At 48.2% G+C, this 17,637-nt stretch overlaps 1 protein-coding gene and 1 long non-coding RNA gene across 3 annotated transcripts in view; one reads left to right on the top strand and one right to left on the bottom strand.

Moving 5' to 3' along the window:
• Positions 1-10,598: 10,598 nt before the first annotated feature.
• Positions 10,599-17,637, top strand: part of ALOX5 (arachidonate 5-lipoxygenase) — a 49,126-nt gene continuing 42,087 nt past the window's right edge. For both annotated transcript variants that reach the window (XR_007145461.1, XM_047826077.1), the window contains exons 1-2: positions 10,599-10,828; positions 16,264-16,462. Coding sequence is in view for 1 of the 2 variants with exons in the window: in XM_047826077.1 (XP_047682033.1) it covers positions 10,679-10,828; positions 16,264-16,462 (349 nt within the window). In the remaining variant the exon portion in view is untranslated. The remainder of the gene's footprint in view (positions 10,829-16,263; positions 16,463-17,637) is intronic.
• LOC125148231 (uncharacterized) lies at positions 16,469-17,449 on the bottom strand. Its single transcript, XR_007145462.1, has 3 exons — positions 17,153-17,449; positions 16,742-16,845; positions 16,469-16,568 (listed from the first exon to the last, which is right to left on the bottom strand). It is a non-coding gene; the product is annotated as an uncharacterized LOC125148231 (long non-coding RNA).

Genomic DNA, 17,637 nt, shown 5'->3' with positions numbered 1-17,637 from the left:
ATATCATATACTCAGCCTGAGTATGAGAACTCTTCTTCCTCTTCAAAAAACACACTCATCACAAATCTAACAAGTAAGTCTGTTTGAATCTTGCCCCTCATGGATCAAAAAGTATCTCTATACTCAGTGGAGAAGTTTGAAAGGGAAGAATGTTCATTAGCTTTGTCTTCCCAAGTAAAACAGTTGAATTGAGCCACAGCTGGTAAACCCTACCTGGGTTTTAGGAGAGTATATACCAAGGTAAGGTCGTATGGGGTGCCCCACCTCATTTTTTATATAATAGCCTTGAGGGATGGAAGAGGGACCAACCAGCAAAAGTCTGGTCTTGTTCTGAAAGACACAAAAAGAGAGAAAGGGGAGGCATCCATCCAAAAGTGTCTGAGCTCTGATCACAGGCTGGAGAAGGTGCAACCAGCATTTATCACTTTCCTTTCAGCAAGATCCTTACAAAAAATGCACACTTACAACTTAGCCTTATTCTTTTTTTTTTTAATTTTTTTAACGTTTTATTTATTTGAGACAGAGAGAGACAGAGCATGAATGGGGGAGGGGCAGAGAGAGAGGGAGACACAGAATCGGAAGCAGGCTCCAGGCTCCGAGCCATCAGCCCAGAGCCCGACGCGGGGCTCGAACTCACGAACCGCGAGATCGTGACCTGAGCTGAAGTCGGACGCCTAACTGACTGAGCCACCCAGGCGCCCCAACCTTATTCTTCTTATTCTTCCCCCGAGGGGAAGTCATCCAGACTATGAGGTCATCTATCCAAGGGCAAGGGTGGGGAGGTGGGGTTGTGCAGAATTTGTTTTTCTTTCTTTTTCTAAATTCCCAGTGAAGGGGCATTTCTTTTTAGTGCTCGGTGGTAGGCAGCCCTTATTTCCGATTAACTACGCAAATGAACCAGGAGAAACTGAAATGAGCTATAAATGTTTGGAAGTCACCAAAAAAGAAGTATCTTCCAGGTGACAGACGGATAGTGATAGACAGATACACGGATAGATGCGGTGAGCATTTTGTAATGTATCTGAATATCAAATCACTAAGTAGTATACCTGAAACTAATATAATACCATATGTCAACTGTACTTCCGTTTAAAATTTTTAAAGAGAGGAAAAAAAGGTATGACTCAATAAAACACCCTCTAGGGGAAAAGGACTATTCAGAAGGACCCTCCACTAGTTACTTCCCCGGCCAGCCAGGGCACCAGAGCCACGTTGTCCTGCTAGAGGGACACACTTGTGTCCTGCTGCATTTATAAGTGCAGTGGCTGTAGGCATTCCTGTAGACAGGCCACAAGTTTCACTCCATGAGTCAGGGGATCACGCGACCAGCTAGAGGGGAAGTTAGAACTGTTCTCTTGAGCTTAGGCTCAGGCTGCCAGTCTGCTTTGCCCACCGCAAAAACCAGACTTTGCTAGCAAGTTTCAGACTCTCCAATAACTCAACATACCTAGGATCTACTTAGGATCTACTTACAGCTTCTCTGTGCCTGACATCACACTGGAGACCAAGAGATGAATGAGATACAGTCCCTGCCCTCACGCTCTCCAGAATATGTCGGGGGAGATGGAGACAGAATCAAGTGCTAATGGGACGAAAGGGCAACATGCCAAAATATGAACATGCGCAAAATTTGTGGGAGCTCAGAAGATGTGCATGTAACACTACCAAGGCGGGCTCCATGAAAGAAGCAACGCTAGGGTAGTTTCTTAGGGGAGGAAACCAGGAGACAGAGAAGGAAGACAAGAGTATCCAGACAAGGGAAGGAGACATGCCAAGATTTCATGGGGATGAGAGGGAGTGTTCACGAAAGAGCATAGTAGTTGAAACATGGCATGAGGTCAGCAGTATGCTTCAACATGGCTAAGCTACAGTACCCAGTTATTCAATTAAACACTGACCGGGGGTGGAGGGGGGGGGGCGGGGGGGACACCTGGGTAGTTCAGTCAGTTAAGCACTGACTTCAGCTCAGGTCACAATCTCACCATTTGTGGGTTTGAGCCCCAGGTCAGCTCTGTGCTAACAGCCTGGAGGCTGCTTCTGATTCTGTGTCTCCCTCTCTCTCTGCCTCTCCTTTACTCTCTCTTTCAAAAATAAATACACATTAAAATTTTTAAAAAAAACAAAACACTGACCTAGGTGTTGCTATAAAGATATTTTGTAGATGATTAATACCTCTCATCAGTTGACTTTATGTAAAAGAGATTATCTTGGATTACCTGGGTGGGCCTGATCCAATCAGTTGAAAGGCTTTAAGAACAGAACTGAGTTTTCCCTGAAGAAGAAATTCCTCCTGTGGACCGCAGCATCAGCGGCTTCCTGAAAGTTTCCAACCTGCCATTCCTGATACCCTGACCTACAGATTTCAGACTTGTTTCCCCAGTCCCCATAGTCACATACGCCAATCCTTGCAATAAATCTCTTCATATGCTTCTGGCTCTGTGTCTCTGATGCAAGCCTGACCAAAGCACAAGGGAAGGATAGAGGGGTGAATGGATGAGGGCAGGAAGGGCAAGACTGTGAAAGCCCAGTGCACAGAGTGATCACTTTATCCTAAAGGCAAATGATTCTCAACAATGTTCCCACTTGTATCAAGGGCTTGGAGAATAAAGGTGAGGGGAGGTGAAAAGCCAATCGATCAGTGCTTCTAGCCCTTGTATTAGTTCACTTTATGTTCCACCAGACCATCTCTGCTTTTACCTGCTTCCTTGTAGGATTCCACTTGAAAGAAAGGATTTGCTTTGCAGGTTGGGAAGCAATGATGCAAGAGGCATTTCCAGAATGGACAGCATGAGGAGCTCCACAAACATTCTTCAGAGCGAAACAACCATAACTGGTGAAAATCAAAAAACAAAACAAAACAAAACAAATATTAAAGAGAGAGGAAATTGTCCTAAAGGCACACAACAAATGAAGAAAGATTTATTCAAGAAAATCTCCTAACCTCAGTAAGAATATTGAGAGTCTGTGGCATTTAAGCCTTGACCCACTCCCTCCCTCTCCTCCCACACAGCCCTGTAAAGCAGAAACTCTACTCTGAGGATGTGCAGTGAAGAAGACAGGACACCCTTGTCCCCTGGCCCAGTCTATGACTGTAGTTTCACCCCAGGAGGGGAAGACCACCAGCATTTCTCATTTCATCTGGCTCTATGTTGCAGAAGCTCTACTCTAGGCAAGTTTGGCCCATAGGTCTAAAGCTCTTTTCTTCCTCCCTATCTCTACTCTTAGGGCACAAGCTCTCTCCAAGGCACAGCAGGTCAAGAATACTGTGCTCTGAATGCCCTCACCCCAGGTGAGGGGGGGAATCCCATGCCAAGAGAGGAGGTTCTATGCCACAAGAAGCAGAAAAACAGGGACCACTGCCCCCACTCACTGCCCTACTCATAAAGAGAAGTCCTCTGAAAAAAGCATGCCACTGTCTCCAACACAGCTCCCGAGCAGTGGCATGGAGGTCCTACCCAGGGAGAGAGGCAGGCCATAAGAAAAGAGCCCCAAAGGTCCCCCTAAGGTGATTGACTTTATCTGGAAGCCAGCATGGAAATTTCAACCTAAGGGTGCTGTCAGAAAAACAGTGGAGATTTTGGTGGTAAGCCAGTAAGAGGAGGATAGTAGCTTCATAAGAGCAACAAGCTAAACTATAAACCAACTAGAAGTATACAGCAGAAACCAAGAAAGGCGACAGCTAAGGAAAGCTTTCCTAGGTTAAAACAAACTTCAAAGACAGGACTCAAAGACCACTGCTATAAAGGGCCCAAATTTATTTGAATCTGACTGTGAAGCAATTTATGCCCCAGGGAACTGTCAAAATCAACAGCAATCAGCCAGCACTTAGTGGAGGAAAATATTAGGATATAGTGCCAAGAGAGGCAGAAAACTTAGCAGATAGGGAGAGACACAAAGAGAGAACGGCTAAAAAAAACCTTGTCATCCCAGCTTAAGAATACACAGGCCCAAGGGGCGCCTGGGTGGCGCAGTCGGTTGAGCGTCCGACTTCAGCTAGGTCACGATCTAGCGGTCCGGGAGTTTGAGCCCCGCGTCAGGCTCAGGGCTGATGGCTCAGAGCCTGGAGTCTGTTTCCGATTCTGTGTCTCCCTCTCTCTCTGCCCCTCCCCCGTTCATGCTCTGTCTCTCTCTGTCTCAAAAATAAATAAACATTAAAAAAAAAATTTTTTAAAAAGAATACACAGGCCCAAGGCTGTGACCTGAGGAGTAACAGCAGACCTCCCCCCCCCAATGCAGAGGACATAGACTTCACTATAGAGACCAGCCAATAAAAAATAAACAATCAAATGACAGCAGCAGACACATAGACCAACCGAGCAGAACAGAGAGTCCCGAAATAAACCCATATATACAGTCAATTAATCTGTAACAAGTGTGCCAAGAAAACACAATGGGGAAAAATAATCTCTTCAATAAATGATATGGGGAAAAGTGGATATTCACAAGCAAAACAATGAAAGTGAACCCTTACCTTACACCATATATATAATCAACTCAAAATAGATTAAAGATTTCAATATAAGTCCTGAGATGGTAACACGCCTAGAAGAAAACATAGGGAAAAAGCTCTTTAACACTGGGCTTGGCAATTATATTTGAATATGATACCACACAGACACAAAAAAAAGCACAGGGCAACAAAAGCAAAAATAAACGAGTGAGACTACATCAAATTAAAACTCTGCTGCACAGGAAACAATGAACAAAATGAAACAACAACCAATCGATGGGAGACAATATTTGCAAACCATATATCTGATAAGAATTTAATCTACAAAATATATAAGGAACTGATACAAGTCAACTGCAAAGAAATAAACAAGCCAATTAAAAATGGGCAGGTGATCTGAATAACCATATTTTCAAAGACATACAAACGGCCAAAAGGTGCATGAAAAGGTACTGAACATCATTAACCATCAGGGAAATGCAAATCAAAACCGTGAGATACCACCTCACACTGGAAAGATGGCTGTTATCAAAAAGATAAGAGATAACAAGCGTTGGCCATGGTGTGGAGAAAAGGGAGCCCTTGTGCACTGTTGGTGGGAATGTAAATTGGTGCAGCAACTATGGAAAACAGTGTGGAGGCTCCTCAAAAAATTAAAAGTAGAACTACCATATTATCCACTTCTGGGTATATATCCAAAGGAAATGAAATCAGGGTCTCAAAGAGATATCTGCACTCCCATGTTTATTGCTGCATTATTCACAATGGCTAAGATTTGGACACAACCTAAGTGTCTGTCAGTGGATGAATGTATGAAGAAAATATATGTGTGTGTGTGTGTATGTGTGTGTATGTATATGTGTGTGTACATATATATTTATATGCATATACATATTATTCATCCATTTAAAAAAAAGGAAATCTTGCCATTTGCAACAACATTGATGACCCTGGAAGACATTATGCTCAATGAAATAAGCCAGACACAGAAAGCAAATACTGTATGATCTTACTTATGTGTAGAATCTAAAAAAGTCAAACTCAGAACCAGAGAGTAGAGCAGTGGTTCCCAGGGATCAGAGATGGGGAGACATTAGTCAAAAGGTATAAACTTCCAGTTATAAGATAAATAAGTTCTGGATTTCTAATGCAGAGCATGGTGACTTTAGTCAATAACAGTGTACTGTATACTTAAAATGTGCTAATAGAATAGATCATAAGTCATCTCACCGCACCAAAAAAAAAAAAAAAGGAAGTTTTGAGTTGACAGATGTCTTAATGGTTTCATTGTGGTATGGTAATCATGTCACAGTGTATCCATATATCGAAACCTCACATTGTATACCTTAAATATATACAATTTTTATCTGTCAATTAAACCCTAATAAAGCTAGGGAAGGGAGGCACATACATACATACATAGCTAGCTTTCCTTCAAAAAGAAGTAAAATATTCAAGAACAAATTTAATCACAAAAAAAAGTATATTGAAAACTACAAAACATTATTGAAAGAAATCAGAAAAGACTTAAATAAATTGAAACATATCACATGTTCCTGGTTCAGAAGACTTAATATTAAGACAGCAATACCTTAGGGCGCCTGGGTGGCTCAGTCAGTTGAGCGTCTGACTTCGGCTCAGGTCATGATCTCACAGTTTGTGAGTTCGAGCCCCACGTCAGGCTCTGTGCTGACAGCTCGGAGCCTAGAGCCTGCTTCGGATTCTGTGTCTCCCTCACTCTCTGCCCCTCCCCTGCTTACGCTCTGTCTCCCTCTCTCAAAAATAAACATTGGAAAAAAACCACAGCAATACTTCCCAAATTGATCTATAGCTTCAATATGATCCTTATCAAAATCACACCTTGCTTTTTTTCTTTTTTTTGCAGAAATTGAGAAGTTGATCCTATAATTCATAAGAAAACGCAATGGACATAAAATAGCCTAAACATTCTTGAAAAATAAAGAACAAGGGTGAATTCGCACTTCCCAACTTCAAAACTTACTATAAAGTCACAGTAATCAAGACAGTATGGCACTGACATATGATACACATATTGGTCACTGGTACAAAAGTGAAAGTCCAGAAATAAATCCCTACACTTATGCCGAATTAATTTTTTTTACTAAGGTATATAAAGACAATTCAATGAAGAATCATGTTTTCAACAAATGATGCCACAACTGGATATTCACGCACAAAAGAATGAATTTGGATCCCTAAGCCACATCATGCATAAAAATTGACAAAATGGATCATAGATCTAAATGCAGAACTAAAAGTATAAAATTCTATGACAGGAACACAGGAACAAATTTTTGTGACCTTAATAGAGGCACCAGTCTCCTAGATGTGGTACTAACATCACAAGCAACAAAAGAAAAAATATGTATATAAATTGGGCTTACTCAAAATTAAAACCTTTTCTGCTTCAAATAGTACCACCAAAAAAGTGAAAAGACAATCCACAGATGTGACAAGACATGTGCAAATAATATAGTTGACAAGGGACTTCTTTCCAGTATGCATGAACACTTGTGACTCAATAAAATAAACTAATTTGATAATGGGTCAAAGATCTGAATATACATTTCTTTAAAAGAGACATACAAATGGGCAACAAGTGTTGCTCAACATCATTAGCCATTAGGGAAGTCCAAATAAAAACCACAGTGAGATATCACTTCAGAGAATACAATCTGTTGAAGAGTACGTGGAGAAAATGAAACCTTACAGACTGCTTATCGGTAAGCAATATGGTTACAGATAGTAGATGGTGCAGCCACTTTAGAAAGCAATCTGCATTTCCTCAAAATTAAGTTACCATATGATCCACCAATTTTACTCCGAGTTATCTCCCCAAGAGAAATGAAAAGACATGTCTACACAAAAAATTTATACACGATGCATAGCATCATTATTCACAATAGCCCAAAGTGGAAACAACTCAAATTTCCATCATCTGATGAATGGATAAACACAATATGGCATATCCATAAAATGGAGGATTATTCGGCAATAAAAAGGAATAAAGTACTGATGCAGGCTGCAACAAGAATGGCTCTGAACATTGGAGGTTTTTACGGTAAGCAATTACTAGGAGGACACCAGCTCCTTTTAAGCGAAAACAGTCACAAAAGGTGTGTATTGTATGATTCTATTCATATGAAATGCCGGAATAAGCAAATCTATGGACAGAAAGTAGATTAGTGTTTGCCCTGGCTGGAAAGATGGGGGGGGGGGGCGGTAATGGGAAGTGACTGCTAATTGGGTGACAGAAATGTCCTAAAATTGATTGTAGTGATGGTCTCACAACTCCCTGAATATTACTAAACACCATTAAATTGTATACTTTAAATTTTTTTTTCAACGTTTATTTATTTTTGGGACAGAGAGAGACAGAGCATGAAGGGGGGAGGGGCAGAGAGAGAGGGAGACACAGAATTGGAAACAGGCTCCAGGCTCTGAGCCATCAGCCCAGAGCTCGACGCGGGGCTCGAACCCACGGACCACGAGATCGTGACCTGGCTGGAGTCGGACGCTTAACCGACTGCGCCACCCAGGCGCCCCCAAATTGTATACTTTAAATAAGCAAATTGTAGGGGCGCCCGGCTGGCTCAGTCAGTTGAGCGTCCGACTTCGGCTCAGGTCATGATCTCACAGTTTGTGAGTTCGAGCCCCGCATCAGGCTCTGTGCTGACAGCTTAGAGTCTGGAGCCTGCTTCAGATTCTGTGTCTCCCTCTCTCTCTGCCCCTTCCCAGCTCATGCTCTGTCTCTGTCTCTCAAAAATGAATAAACGTTAAAAAAAAATTAAATGACCAAATTGTATAGTATACTAATTACATCTCAGTAATGCTACAGGGAAATAACTCTGGCTAGAGAATTGGAGGGAGGGGGCAGTTAGGCTACATGTTGTTATAATCTGTGTAGGAGACGCTGAAAGCCTAAACTGGGGCAGAGACAGTAAAGACAAGATGTAGGAATATTCTGGAAACTACCCCACGATGGCAAAGTTTCCATGAAACCAACATTCCATGTTTTGCATGACAGTAAATGGCATGAGTATAAATTTCTCTAGTCCATGGGAAGGAAAGTAGCTTCATAACATGTTACAAACGTCTCAAAATGTTCATATAGTTTGGTCCATTTCTAAATCCCTATCTTAAGAAAAACTTTTTAAAATGTTTTAAGCACCAAATATATACTATAGCAATTAATGAGGGAAATCAGCCTAAATGCTCAATAATAGCAGACTAATTAAAAGAAATAGTGGTATATAATTAAATATTATGCAGTCATTAAAATATTTAAGAAGTACAATTACGTAGGAAAATACATGCTATAATATTAAGGAAAATCCAAATATGACTAATTACACACAATGGTGTGGTCCTGGTGGTGCAAAAAATGCGCAATGTAATGAATATTTACTACTTTTTCCACACGTTATGAATTTTGTTTCTATATCAATCTTTTCTCTGATTTCTACCACATATTACTTCTGTCCGAAAGAAGTATACTGTATGTACTTTTCAAAGAAAAGCAACAGCCATTTTGTTCTTAGATTTGAAGTGCAATTCCACGGCCATCCTTCCCACCGTGCCCAGGGTCTCCTGGAGCCCGTGTCTTGCCTGGCAGGGGTTGGACCCCACTTCTATCCCAGGGCTATTTCCATCTACTCATCCCAGCTGCGCCCATTCTTTCACGTCCTACTATTCCATTCCCAGAGAATCCCTCCAGTGCCTTTCCATGAATAGAGCCAGTCCCACTGAAATGTGCCCTCCTGTAGAAAGTGGACTGGCAGGTACCCTGCCTCTGCTCAGAGTGGCGATCCTGCCAGGCAGAGGAGGAAGCAGGATTTGCCACCAGGTGGAGCCCGGGTCCCCAGAAATGGGGAGCCTGCCTCTTTGCACGTCCCCGACAGAAAGCACAAAGCAGGGGACTTGACACACCCACCACCTCACATGGAATGAACTTCTATTTTAATCTGGTTCAGCTCATTACTGAATGTGTAGCACGGGCAGGTTCAGTTCTGAAGTTGGCGGAGCGGGGGTCGTGGGGGGCAGGATGAGACGTGGGGGAGGTGCAGGCGAATGCAGAAGACCTATAAGATCAGGTCTCAGCGGTAGGAAAGCTGACCACCCATGGGAAGCTTCCCTCGAGAACACAAAGCCTTCTAATCACATCTCTTTCAGGCCTCTGCTCACCGCCAGTTAGAAAGTCGACCAATTTACTCCGCTCAGCAGCCCGCTCCCCAGGTGCCGGCCCTCACGCTTGGAACATTCTTGCTGTGGAGTCCACATCTTTCTCCCTAAGACTCCCAGTCAGTGGTCCACACCTATGAGCCATCTCCAAACAAGCCTAACTCCTTCCCCACCATACCCCAGCCTCCCGGCCCCCAAGCCTCTCCCCAAGACCTCCTCCAGACAGCACCCAGGTGTTCAGATTTGCGTTTTCTTGTCCTAGCCTCCCTCTCTCTGCCCTGCTTCCCACTGTACACGGACAACTCTGGGCCTGAGAGCGGCTGGCATCTGACTCACCTCGGTGCCCACCTGCACCTTGCCGGGAGTGACATTCAGCCAAGACCGTGGAGGAAGCCACAGCTGACTGAAGTCTCTGCGTTCCAGATGCCACTCTCAGTATCAGCTCAGGTGGGGCTTCCTCCAGGAAGCCTGCCTGACTCCCCAGGTGAGTCCCGCTTCCCGGTGTAGATTCCCAGAGCACCTCTGGGCTAAGAAACCACGGAATATGGGTTATCGCCCGAGCCACACTGGAAACTTGGTGAGAGCAGGGACTGTAAGTCTCCTCTTCTGGGGGTCCCGGGAGCCCAACCCTAGGGCCTTCCGGGAGCCTGGCGCGGAGGCAAGCTGAGGGAGGAAGGAAGGGTGAAGGGTGAAAACAGGGAATAGGAGACTGAGTGAGTGCATGCACGGATGCCTGGGTGAGGGGATGGCAGCTGAGGTTGCCCGGGGCCCCAGACTGCTAAAACCGGCACCAAACCAACTGAGTGCGAAAGCAGGAATGCGCGACCCCTACCGTGTCCGCGGCGGGTCCCGAGGCGCAGAGCGTCAGGGGCGGGGCGGAGTGGGGGCGGGGCCGGGGGGGGGGGGGGTCGGCGCATGCAGGGGGGCGGGGCCGGGCGGGGGAAGAGGCTGCTGCGCGGGTCCCGGCGAGGTGCCGACGCGCGTGGACCGCGGCACCCCGGCTCTTGGCGCTCGCGGCCCTCCGCCATGCCCTCCTACACGGTCACCGTGGCCACCGGCAGCCAGTGGTTCGCTGGCACCGACGACTACATCTACCTCAGCCTCGTGGGCTCCGCGGGCTGCAGCGAGAAGCACCTGCTGGACAAGCCCTTCTACAACGACTTCGAGCGCGGCGCGGTGAGGAAGCGCGGCTGGGGACACTCTGGACCCGTCGGGGCGGCCGTGACCGAGGCAGGGGGCGGGGGAGGGCGCCCGAGACCCGTTGGGGCGGTAGGGCCCGGGCTTGGGGACTGTCCAGGACCCCGTCGGGACGGCTGGGACCCAAGTTCGGGGTGGGAGGCTTTGCAGAGTGAGGTCTGTAGGGCGCCGCGCTTCTCCCCTGGGAGCAGGAGAAGGTGCAAGGTCTGCTCTCCATTTCACAAATAGGTACCCCGAGGCTCTGAGAGGTCCCTAACTGGGCAAGTCCTGTGGGCAGCATTACTTGTGCCCCACTTCGTAGGGCTCCTTCCACAGGTCGTGGGGTGGGGTTGGAGGGTCGTGCGGGTCCTTGCCCGGCTGTGACGCCCAGATGGCACCTCGGAGCAGCCTCAAGCTGTGGTGAGAAAGCACAGGTCTGGGGGTTCAGAGGCTGGTTTGAATCTTGGCCTGACGGCTAGTTCACTCTGCCCCCTCACTGGGCCTCAGTTTCCCCAAATGTCAAACGGAAGGGATGACTTCAGGCTGGTCTAGGAATCTGGGTGAACCCAAGCCCGGCTGGTGGCCCAGAGTGATACTAGCAGCTGTCTTCACACCTGGGTAGCTCACATCCTCAGGACAGGTCCCCACAGGAAATCAGAAGGAAGGAACATGAGAACTTTTGCAACCTGGAGATCGTCTGACTCCCAAAAGAGTATACACTAGGGAACACTTCCACCCCAAGTGTGAGGGCTCAGTGGAGCAGGAAGAGGAAGGAGGGCTTCTCCTCTCCCCTTCTCAGTAGATACCCTGGAGCTGTGGGAGTCCACGGAGCAAAGGGAGCCCTGTGTACTGTACCTTGTGTCTGTGGTACCGAGTGCTATATAAGGCCCCATTTAGAAGCCAGCTCTTGACGCTGACCTGGGCATGCAGCCCTGTGGCTTTCTCCGTGAGCATGGCAGGTCATGGTCCTTACCGAGCATTTAGTGACTCTCCCAGTCCACTGCCAAGTGCATGGGAAATGTTCACTGTATGATTATTGTGACAGTCCCAACATGCTGCAAGTAGGTACCCAAGGAATGTTCCCTTCCATCACCCACCAGTTCCTGAACCGGACCAAAAAGATTCAGACTTCACAAAGTTCTCTTTTTCGCCACTTAGTTGATTATTAGGTTGAACCATATGAAAGTGCTCATAGTTGACCATTTTGAAAAAACAAAACTGGGAATTTCACATGGTTCAACTAAATACTTCTTGGATAAAATTGATGAGTTCAGTTTTAGGCCTGTAGAGGCTAAAGTAAGTAAATAATATTCCACTCCTTTTCCCAACTCCAAACTCAAAGTGGGCGTGATTCCTATCCAGGAGCCTCAGAACCTTGGTATAAGCCAACTTGGCACTTAGCCAAGTTCAGCATGTTAGCCTGGTTCAATTTCCCTTCAGGAAAAGTGAGGTGTTGAGTATAAAAACAACCATCTATTGTTTGGTTTCCCCCTTTAGGGAACTGGCCCTGGGGACAGTGGTACAGGAGGACTAATGAGACATCCATTTGGAAAGATGACAGCTGCCATTTCTGAAGCACCTTCATTTATTTCCGTTAGTTCATGGATTCCCCTAACACCTCAGGGAGGAAGACAGGGGACAGACTACCCCCCCCCCCCTTAATAGGCAGGTCGCAGTAGGCTCCATTGTCTACACACACACACACACACACACACACACACACAGCCCTGCCGCACAGGGCACCCCATGTGTGGCTTCTCCCAGGAGGAGACACTGTGGTGTGGCCAGAACAGGGTCATTGGAAGAGGGGTGAAAGCACTGTTCTGTTCATTATAGTCACCTTGGGAATTCATTCAAATGCCTCTATGACTAAACACCTCAGTGAGAGTCCCAGAAGCAAATTTCAGGAGAGGTTTGCGTGTCCCATTTCCATCAGGGTGAGAGAGGGTGAGCTGGGAGGGGCTGCGGTGCTACAGGGGAATCTGCTGGCTCCTAAAGTCTCTTTGAAAAAATGCACTTTTGAGAAAGTTCCTGTTGATGCAAAGTTACTCCACACTTTCTTGCACAGTCCAGAGCTACTTCCTCATTCTCCAGCTAGTGTCTCTTTAAGGACAGGCTGTCCCTGTTGGGTAAAGGTAAAAAAGAAACCTTAGAGAAAATACTTGCTGAGAAGAATCGGCCTTCCCATTTTACTTGGAAAAGTGCTCCTATCATTATGGTTAACAACAATAACAACAACAACCACGAAGTCAGTGGATTCAGTCATTTCCAGGTCTTTGGCAGGTGAACTCCCACACTCCTCTATGCACAGTTCAGTCAAATGATAAGACTGATTTTGTTGTCAATAAATTGAGTTGCAGACTCCCAGTTACTCTCATCAGAGTTCTACATACCGATTCAGGTCAGGACTGGGAATTGAAGCCCTCTCCAAAGGGGAGGTTCTCCCGTAAATGGTCACACCCTCAGTGGCTCCCCACTGCCTTCCTGGGAAAGCCCAGACCATGGACCCAAACAGCCCAGAGACTGGCTGCCCCTCCATGTCTCTCTTGTTCTCTGGGGAGCAAATATCTGAGTGAGAATGGGAGGCTCACTTGCAAGTCAGTCTGCACAGATGCACGCCATCCCGGAGCACCTGCCAGTCACTTGGCCAGTCACTGCCCGTCACAGTGATGCCAAGAAAATCAGACAAGCAGTTCCCACTACATTTGTGGCACAGCAGAAGGTTGAGGCTGGTCTTGCTGCTAGAAGGTGCCATTGCAGGCCATGTGCAGACTACCAGCCCGCCAGCTCCCCGGGACCGAGCAGCTCAGTGCCGTGTGCTGGCAGGCTCCAGATTCTAGGAGATGGGCAGGCACAGTGGCCGTGTTGGGCAACCCTTCCATGGCTTTTGGGGTTATCTGTGTATCTGTGACCCTGATGACAGAGGGAGAGAAAGGAAGAGGGTTCAAGCGGTGCATTGGGTGTTCTACAGGCCGCAGGTTTGGGAAGCCCTGGACTCGGTGCCTCCCAAGGTACTTTCTAAGCCAGATTTCACCAATCCTTGAACTTTTCCCTTCATGGAAGAATCTAGAGTTCTCCGTGTGATAGTGAGGTAAATGGAGGGGAAAGGTGTTCATCCTGCATGTGACCCCATGTATCTCTATTTCCACCCTCCTCCCACCAAACTGCCAGAGGAACCCCAGGAGGACTTCCTAAGAGGAATGGGAAGTTGGATATTTTCAGCAAGCCTCTTGGCTCTGAGCACAGTGAGCAGCTCACATATTGTGGTTACCAAAGATGCCAGACGCTTGTGGTTAGAAAGCAGAAGCCTCCTCCCTGTTCCCTGTGGCTTGGGCCAGGCCTTTATGCTGGGATGGCACATCTTGGTCCCTAAGAGGTGTGCAAGCTCATCTGTGCTGCCAGAAGTCACTGTCCTGCAGGTGAAAGAACCCCTCTACCGCACAGTGTGTCTTGTGGGAGAGCAGAATCCACAGGCGGGGTCCCGGAGGGCACTGACTCCCAGGCCTGCCTGAGGTCTGTATTGCAGTATGCTAATGCGAAGAAGCCAGGAGGCCCCGGGGTGTAGGGGTGGGAGAGGAGTCCCAGTTAGGGGCTGGATCATCTGAAGAGCTGAGAGGAGAGGAAAGGAAGGGCACAGCTCTTTTGGGGTGGCTTCTGGGGGTGGGAGAGAATAGAGACCCCCCTGAGCTGAGGCATGAGTGGGCTAGCAGGAAGGTTCTGGTGGGACAAGAGGCCCAGTGTCCATTTGGAGAAGCAGAGTGGGCACTGAGTGACCCACAACTGGACATCTACAGGGCCCACCCCCCACTCCAGGCCTCACCTGCCAGGGAGATCGATAGAGACCTCAGCTCTCCCCTGGAGCCAAGACAGAAATTCCCACCAAACACTGGGAGTGGGCAGTGTGGGGCAGAGGGCAAGGCCAGCCTATGTGACAGGGAAGCTCAGTCAGCCCCAGTCTTGAGGTCATACTCTAGCTCCAAAGTGACTGACCATGGGCCTCAGCAAATTGCTTTACTCCCTGAAGCTCTGTTTCTTCACCCAACAAGGGGGATAATGCCTAGCTTGCCGGACCATTGAGAAATCCAAATGACATGATGCCTGAGGGGTTCCTTTCTCCAAGGGTACAGGCAACTGGCTGCTGTATGCATCAGAACCAACCGGTCCTCCCTCCTGGACTCCTGAGGTCACTGCCTGTGAGCAGGTGTGAGCTAGCATGGGCTCCTTCACTGCGGCCCATCCCTGACTACACACAGCAAATTGAGTAGCCAGGAGTAGATGTGGGAGGAAGAAATTGAGCCCATGAGCTCACACCTCTTGGCTCAAAACCAGGAGAGAATTCCTGAGGGTAGAAGAAGGGCCGTGAGGCATTTTTGTTGCTGGCATTGCAGGCCAAGGAAAGGGAAGTCAGCGTGCGGTGAGGCCTGGGCCTGGACAGCTGCTCCAGGGAAGTGGCTTTTCTGTGGCTCCAAGGGGCTGGCGGGGGCTGACAGTGTCTGTGGTATTGATGGCAGGGGTAGCAGGGAGAGGACGGCCATTCTAAAGTAAGAATGGTCATGAACACCTGAGGTGGACACTCTCTTGGGAGGGATAAGCCCAGCACCTTGGAATAAAAAAGGAAGGGAGTTGGGGCCAAAGAAGCCTCTCCGGGACCATGTGATTCTCAGACGGAGGGCTAGATGTCCAGCCGGGGCTGGTAGCCGAGGAGGAGATGGAGCAGCTTCTCTGAGGGAGGGGACAGTGGAGTCTCCAGTCGCTGTGGCCCAATGACCCGCAGATGCCCTGGGATGGCGTGCATCTAGGCAACTTCGCTTGCAAGTGAGCCTCCCCATTTTCACTCAGTTGTTTGCTCCCCGGAGAACAAGAGAGACGTGGGGTGGCTGAGAATCCAGAAAGATCTGGATTAGAATTCCATCTCTGACAATGAATAGCTGACCTGGGATTTAGTAAGCCTCAGTCTCTTCATCTGTGACACGGTCATGACAGCCCTCGTCCTGACATCGTTAGGAGGGTTTATAGCAATCGTCAGCAAGCTATTTGCGAGCTGCAGAGGGCTGCCCTTCGTGCGAGGGCCAGTGTGCCCCCTGCATCCCTGTCGGGTGGAAAGGCTAGCAGCCCCCCTGCCCTCATCATGAGCAGAGCAGCTGAAGAAGCCCCTCACCCGGCAAGGCCCAGCAGAGGGCACCCCTGCCTGGAGCCTCCGTCTCCTCTGAGCCGCGTGCAGATCACAGAATGTCCTTCTCTGAGCAGCGCCGTCCATCCCTTACTCACCAGACCTCCATCTCCATAAGGGCAGAACCCAGGACTTGCCTCTGTCTCCCCGGGTGCAGCACGGAGCCTTACCGAGGGGAAGCATTCGGCAGACATCTAGGCTGGTGATACAAAGGCTCAGGAACCCCAGACAACCTCATTCGCCTTTTTTTTTTTTATCCTCTCAGGTGGATTCTTACGATGTGACGGTGGATGAAGAACTGGGTGACATCCAGCTGGTCAAAATCGAGAAGCGCAAGTACTGGCTCCATGATGACTGGTACCTGAAGTACATCACGCTGAAGACACCCTGCGGGGATTACATCGAGTTCCCTTGCTACCGCTGGATCACCGGCGAGGGCGAGATTGTCCTGAGAGATGGACGCGGTGAGTGGCCCAGGCCCCTTCCACTTCCTGAGCTTCCCAGGAACTCCTTCCTCAAAGGACTGTTTTCGTAGGAATAATGATACCGCCGCTGTGTGCCTCCGTGTACCTGCGGAGGTGTGACCTTCCTCAGGGTGCTAATAAGCCCCGTGCTAAGAGGGTGCAGGGAGAGGCCCCCGGCCACATGCTCAGCAGTGTCCTCCCTCTGGGCTACAGTCCTTCGGGGGCAAGCTTATGACCCCCTTTTTGTCAGAGGGTAACTACAGTCCCAGTAGCAAATACCTGTGGGACGTCCCCCTAGAGGGGCCGCTCTCCAGGTAAGTTCTCCAGTCCTCCTCTCTGTGAGGTCACAGTGGGGCACAGGTTCCAGGGCAACACGCACGGGCCTGGGAAGGGAAGAGGTTGACCAGGAGTGCCCCAAGTGGCAGCCTAGGGGGGCCATGGCCAGGCCTGGTGGTCATGGTCACCAGTTGTTAAACCTAAAGTCCCACATTTTGCTAAAAAGAGAAAAGTACCTAAAGTCGGCCCTCTTAAGCAAGACCCTCGAACGTGCCAATCTGGCACTTCCTCGGGAGACCACTCCCCATAAGAGACGGGCAGCTGGCCTGGTGTGGAGGAGCAGAGAGAGGAACAGATGGCAGAAGTCAGCTGAGGCCCTCTGTCCCTCCGAATGGCTCCCCGTCGTGCACTAACCTGTAAGCGTGTGGGAGTCAAATCCATGCCTCGGCAAAGTTCTGTCTGACTTCACGTTGTGGCCCTTCAGTTTGTTCACACTTTAAACCCAGAACAAGATGTCTCCAAAGCTGTGCACCACTAGAAAAGTGAGGGGGAACACAGGTGCAGTGACTTCCCCTTCACAGAGGTCCGGCAGGGTAGGCAAAATGGAAGTGATGATTAACCCCATTTTTTAGCTAAGAAAATCAAGACAGAGGAGGAAAAATTTCTCTACCTAGTGTTCTTAAACTGCCAGGCCACGTCCCTTTCTTTCTTCCTTCCTTCCTTTCTTTCTTTCTTTCTTTCTTTCTTTGAGAGGGAGAGAGTGAGCAGGGGAGAGGGGCAGAGGGGGAGAGAGAATTTTAAACAGACTCCATGCTCAGTGTGGAGACCAACACAGGGCTCGATCCCACCACGCTGGGATCATGACCTCAGCCAAAATCAAGAGTCGGACGCTCAACCAA

The sequence above is a fragment of the Prionailurus viverrinus genome, chromosome D2 (assembly GCF_022837055.1).
Source record: "Prionailurus viverrinus isolate Anna chromosome D2, UM_Priviv_1.0, whole genome shotgun sequence".
NCBI lineage: Eukaryota > Metazoa > Chordata > Mammalia > Carnivora > Felidae > Prionailurus > Prionailurus viverrinus.
Note: the sequence above shows the minus strand (reverse complement) of the source record. Positions and strands in the feature narration are given on the sequence as shown.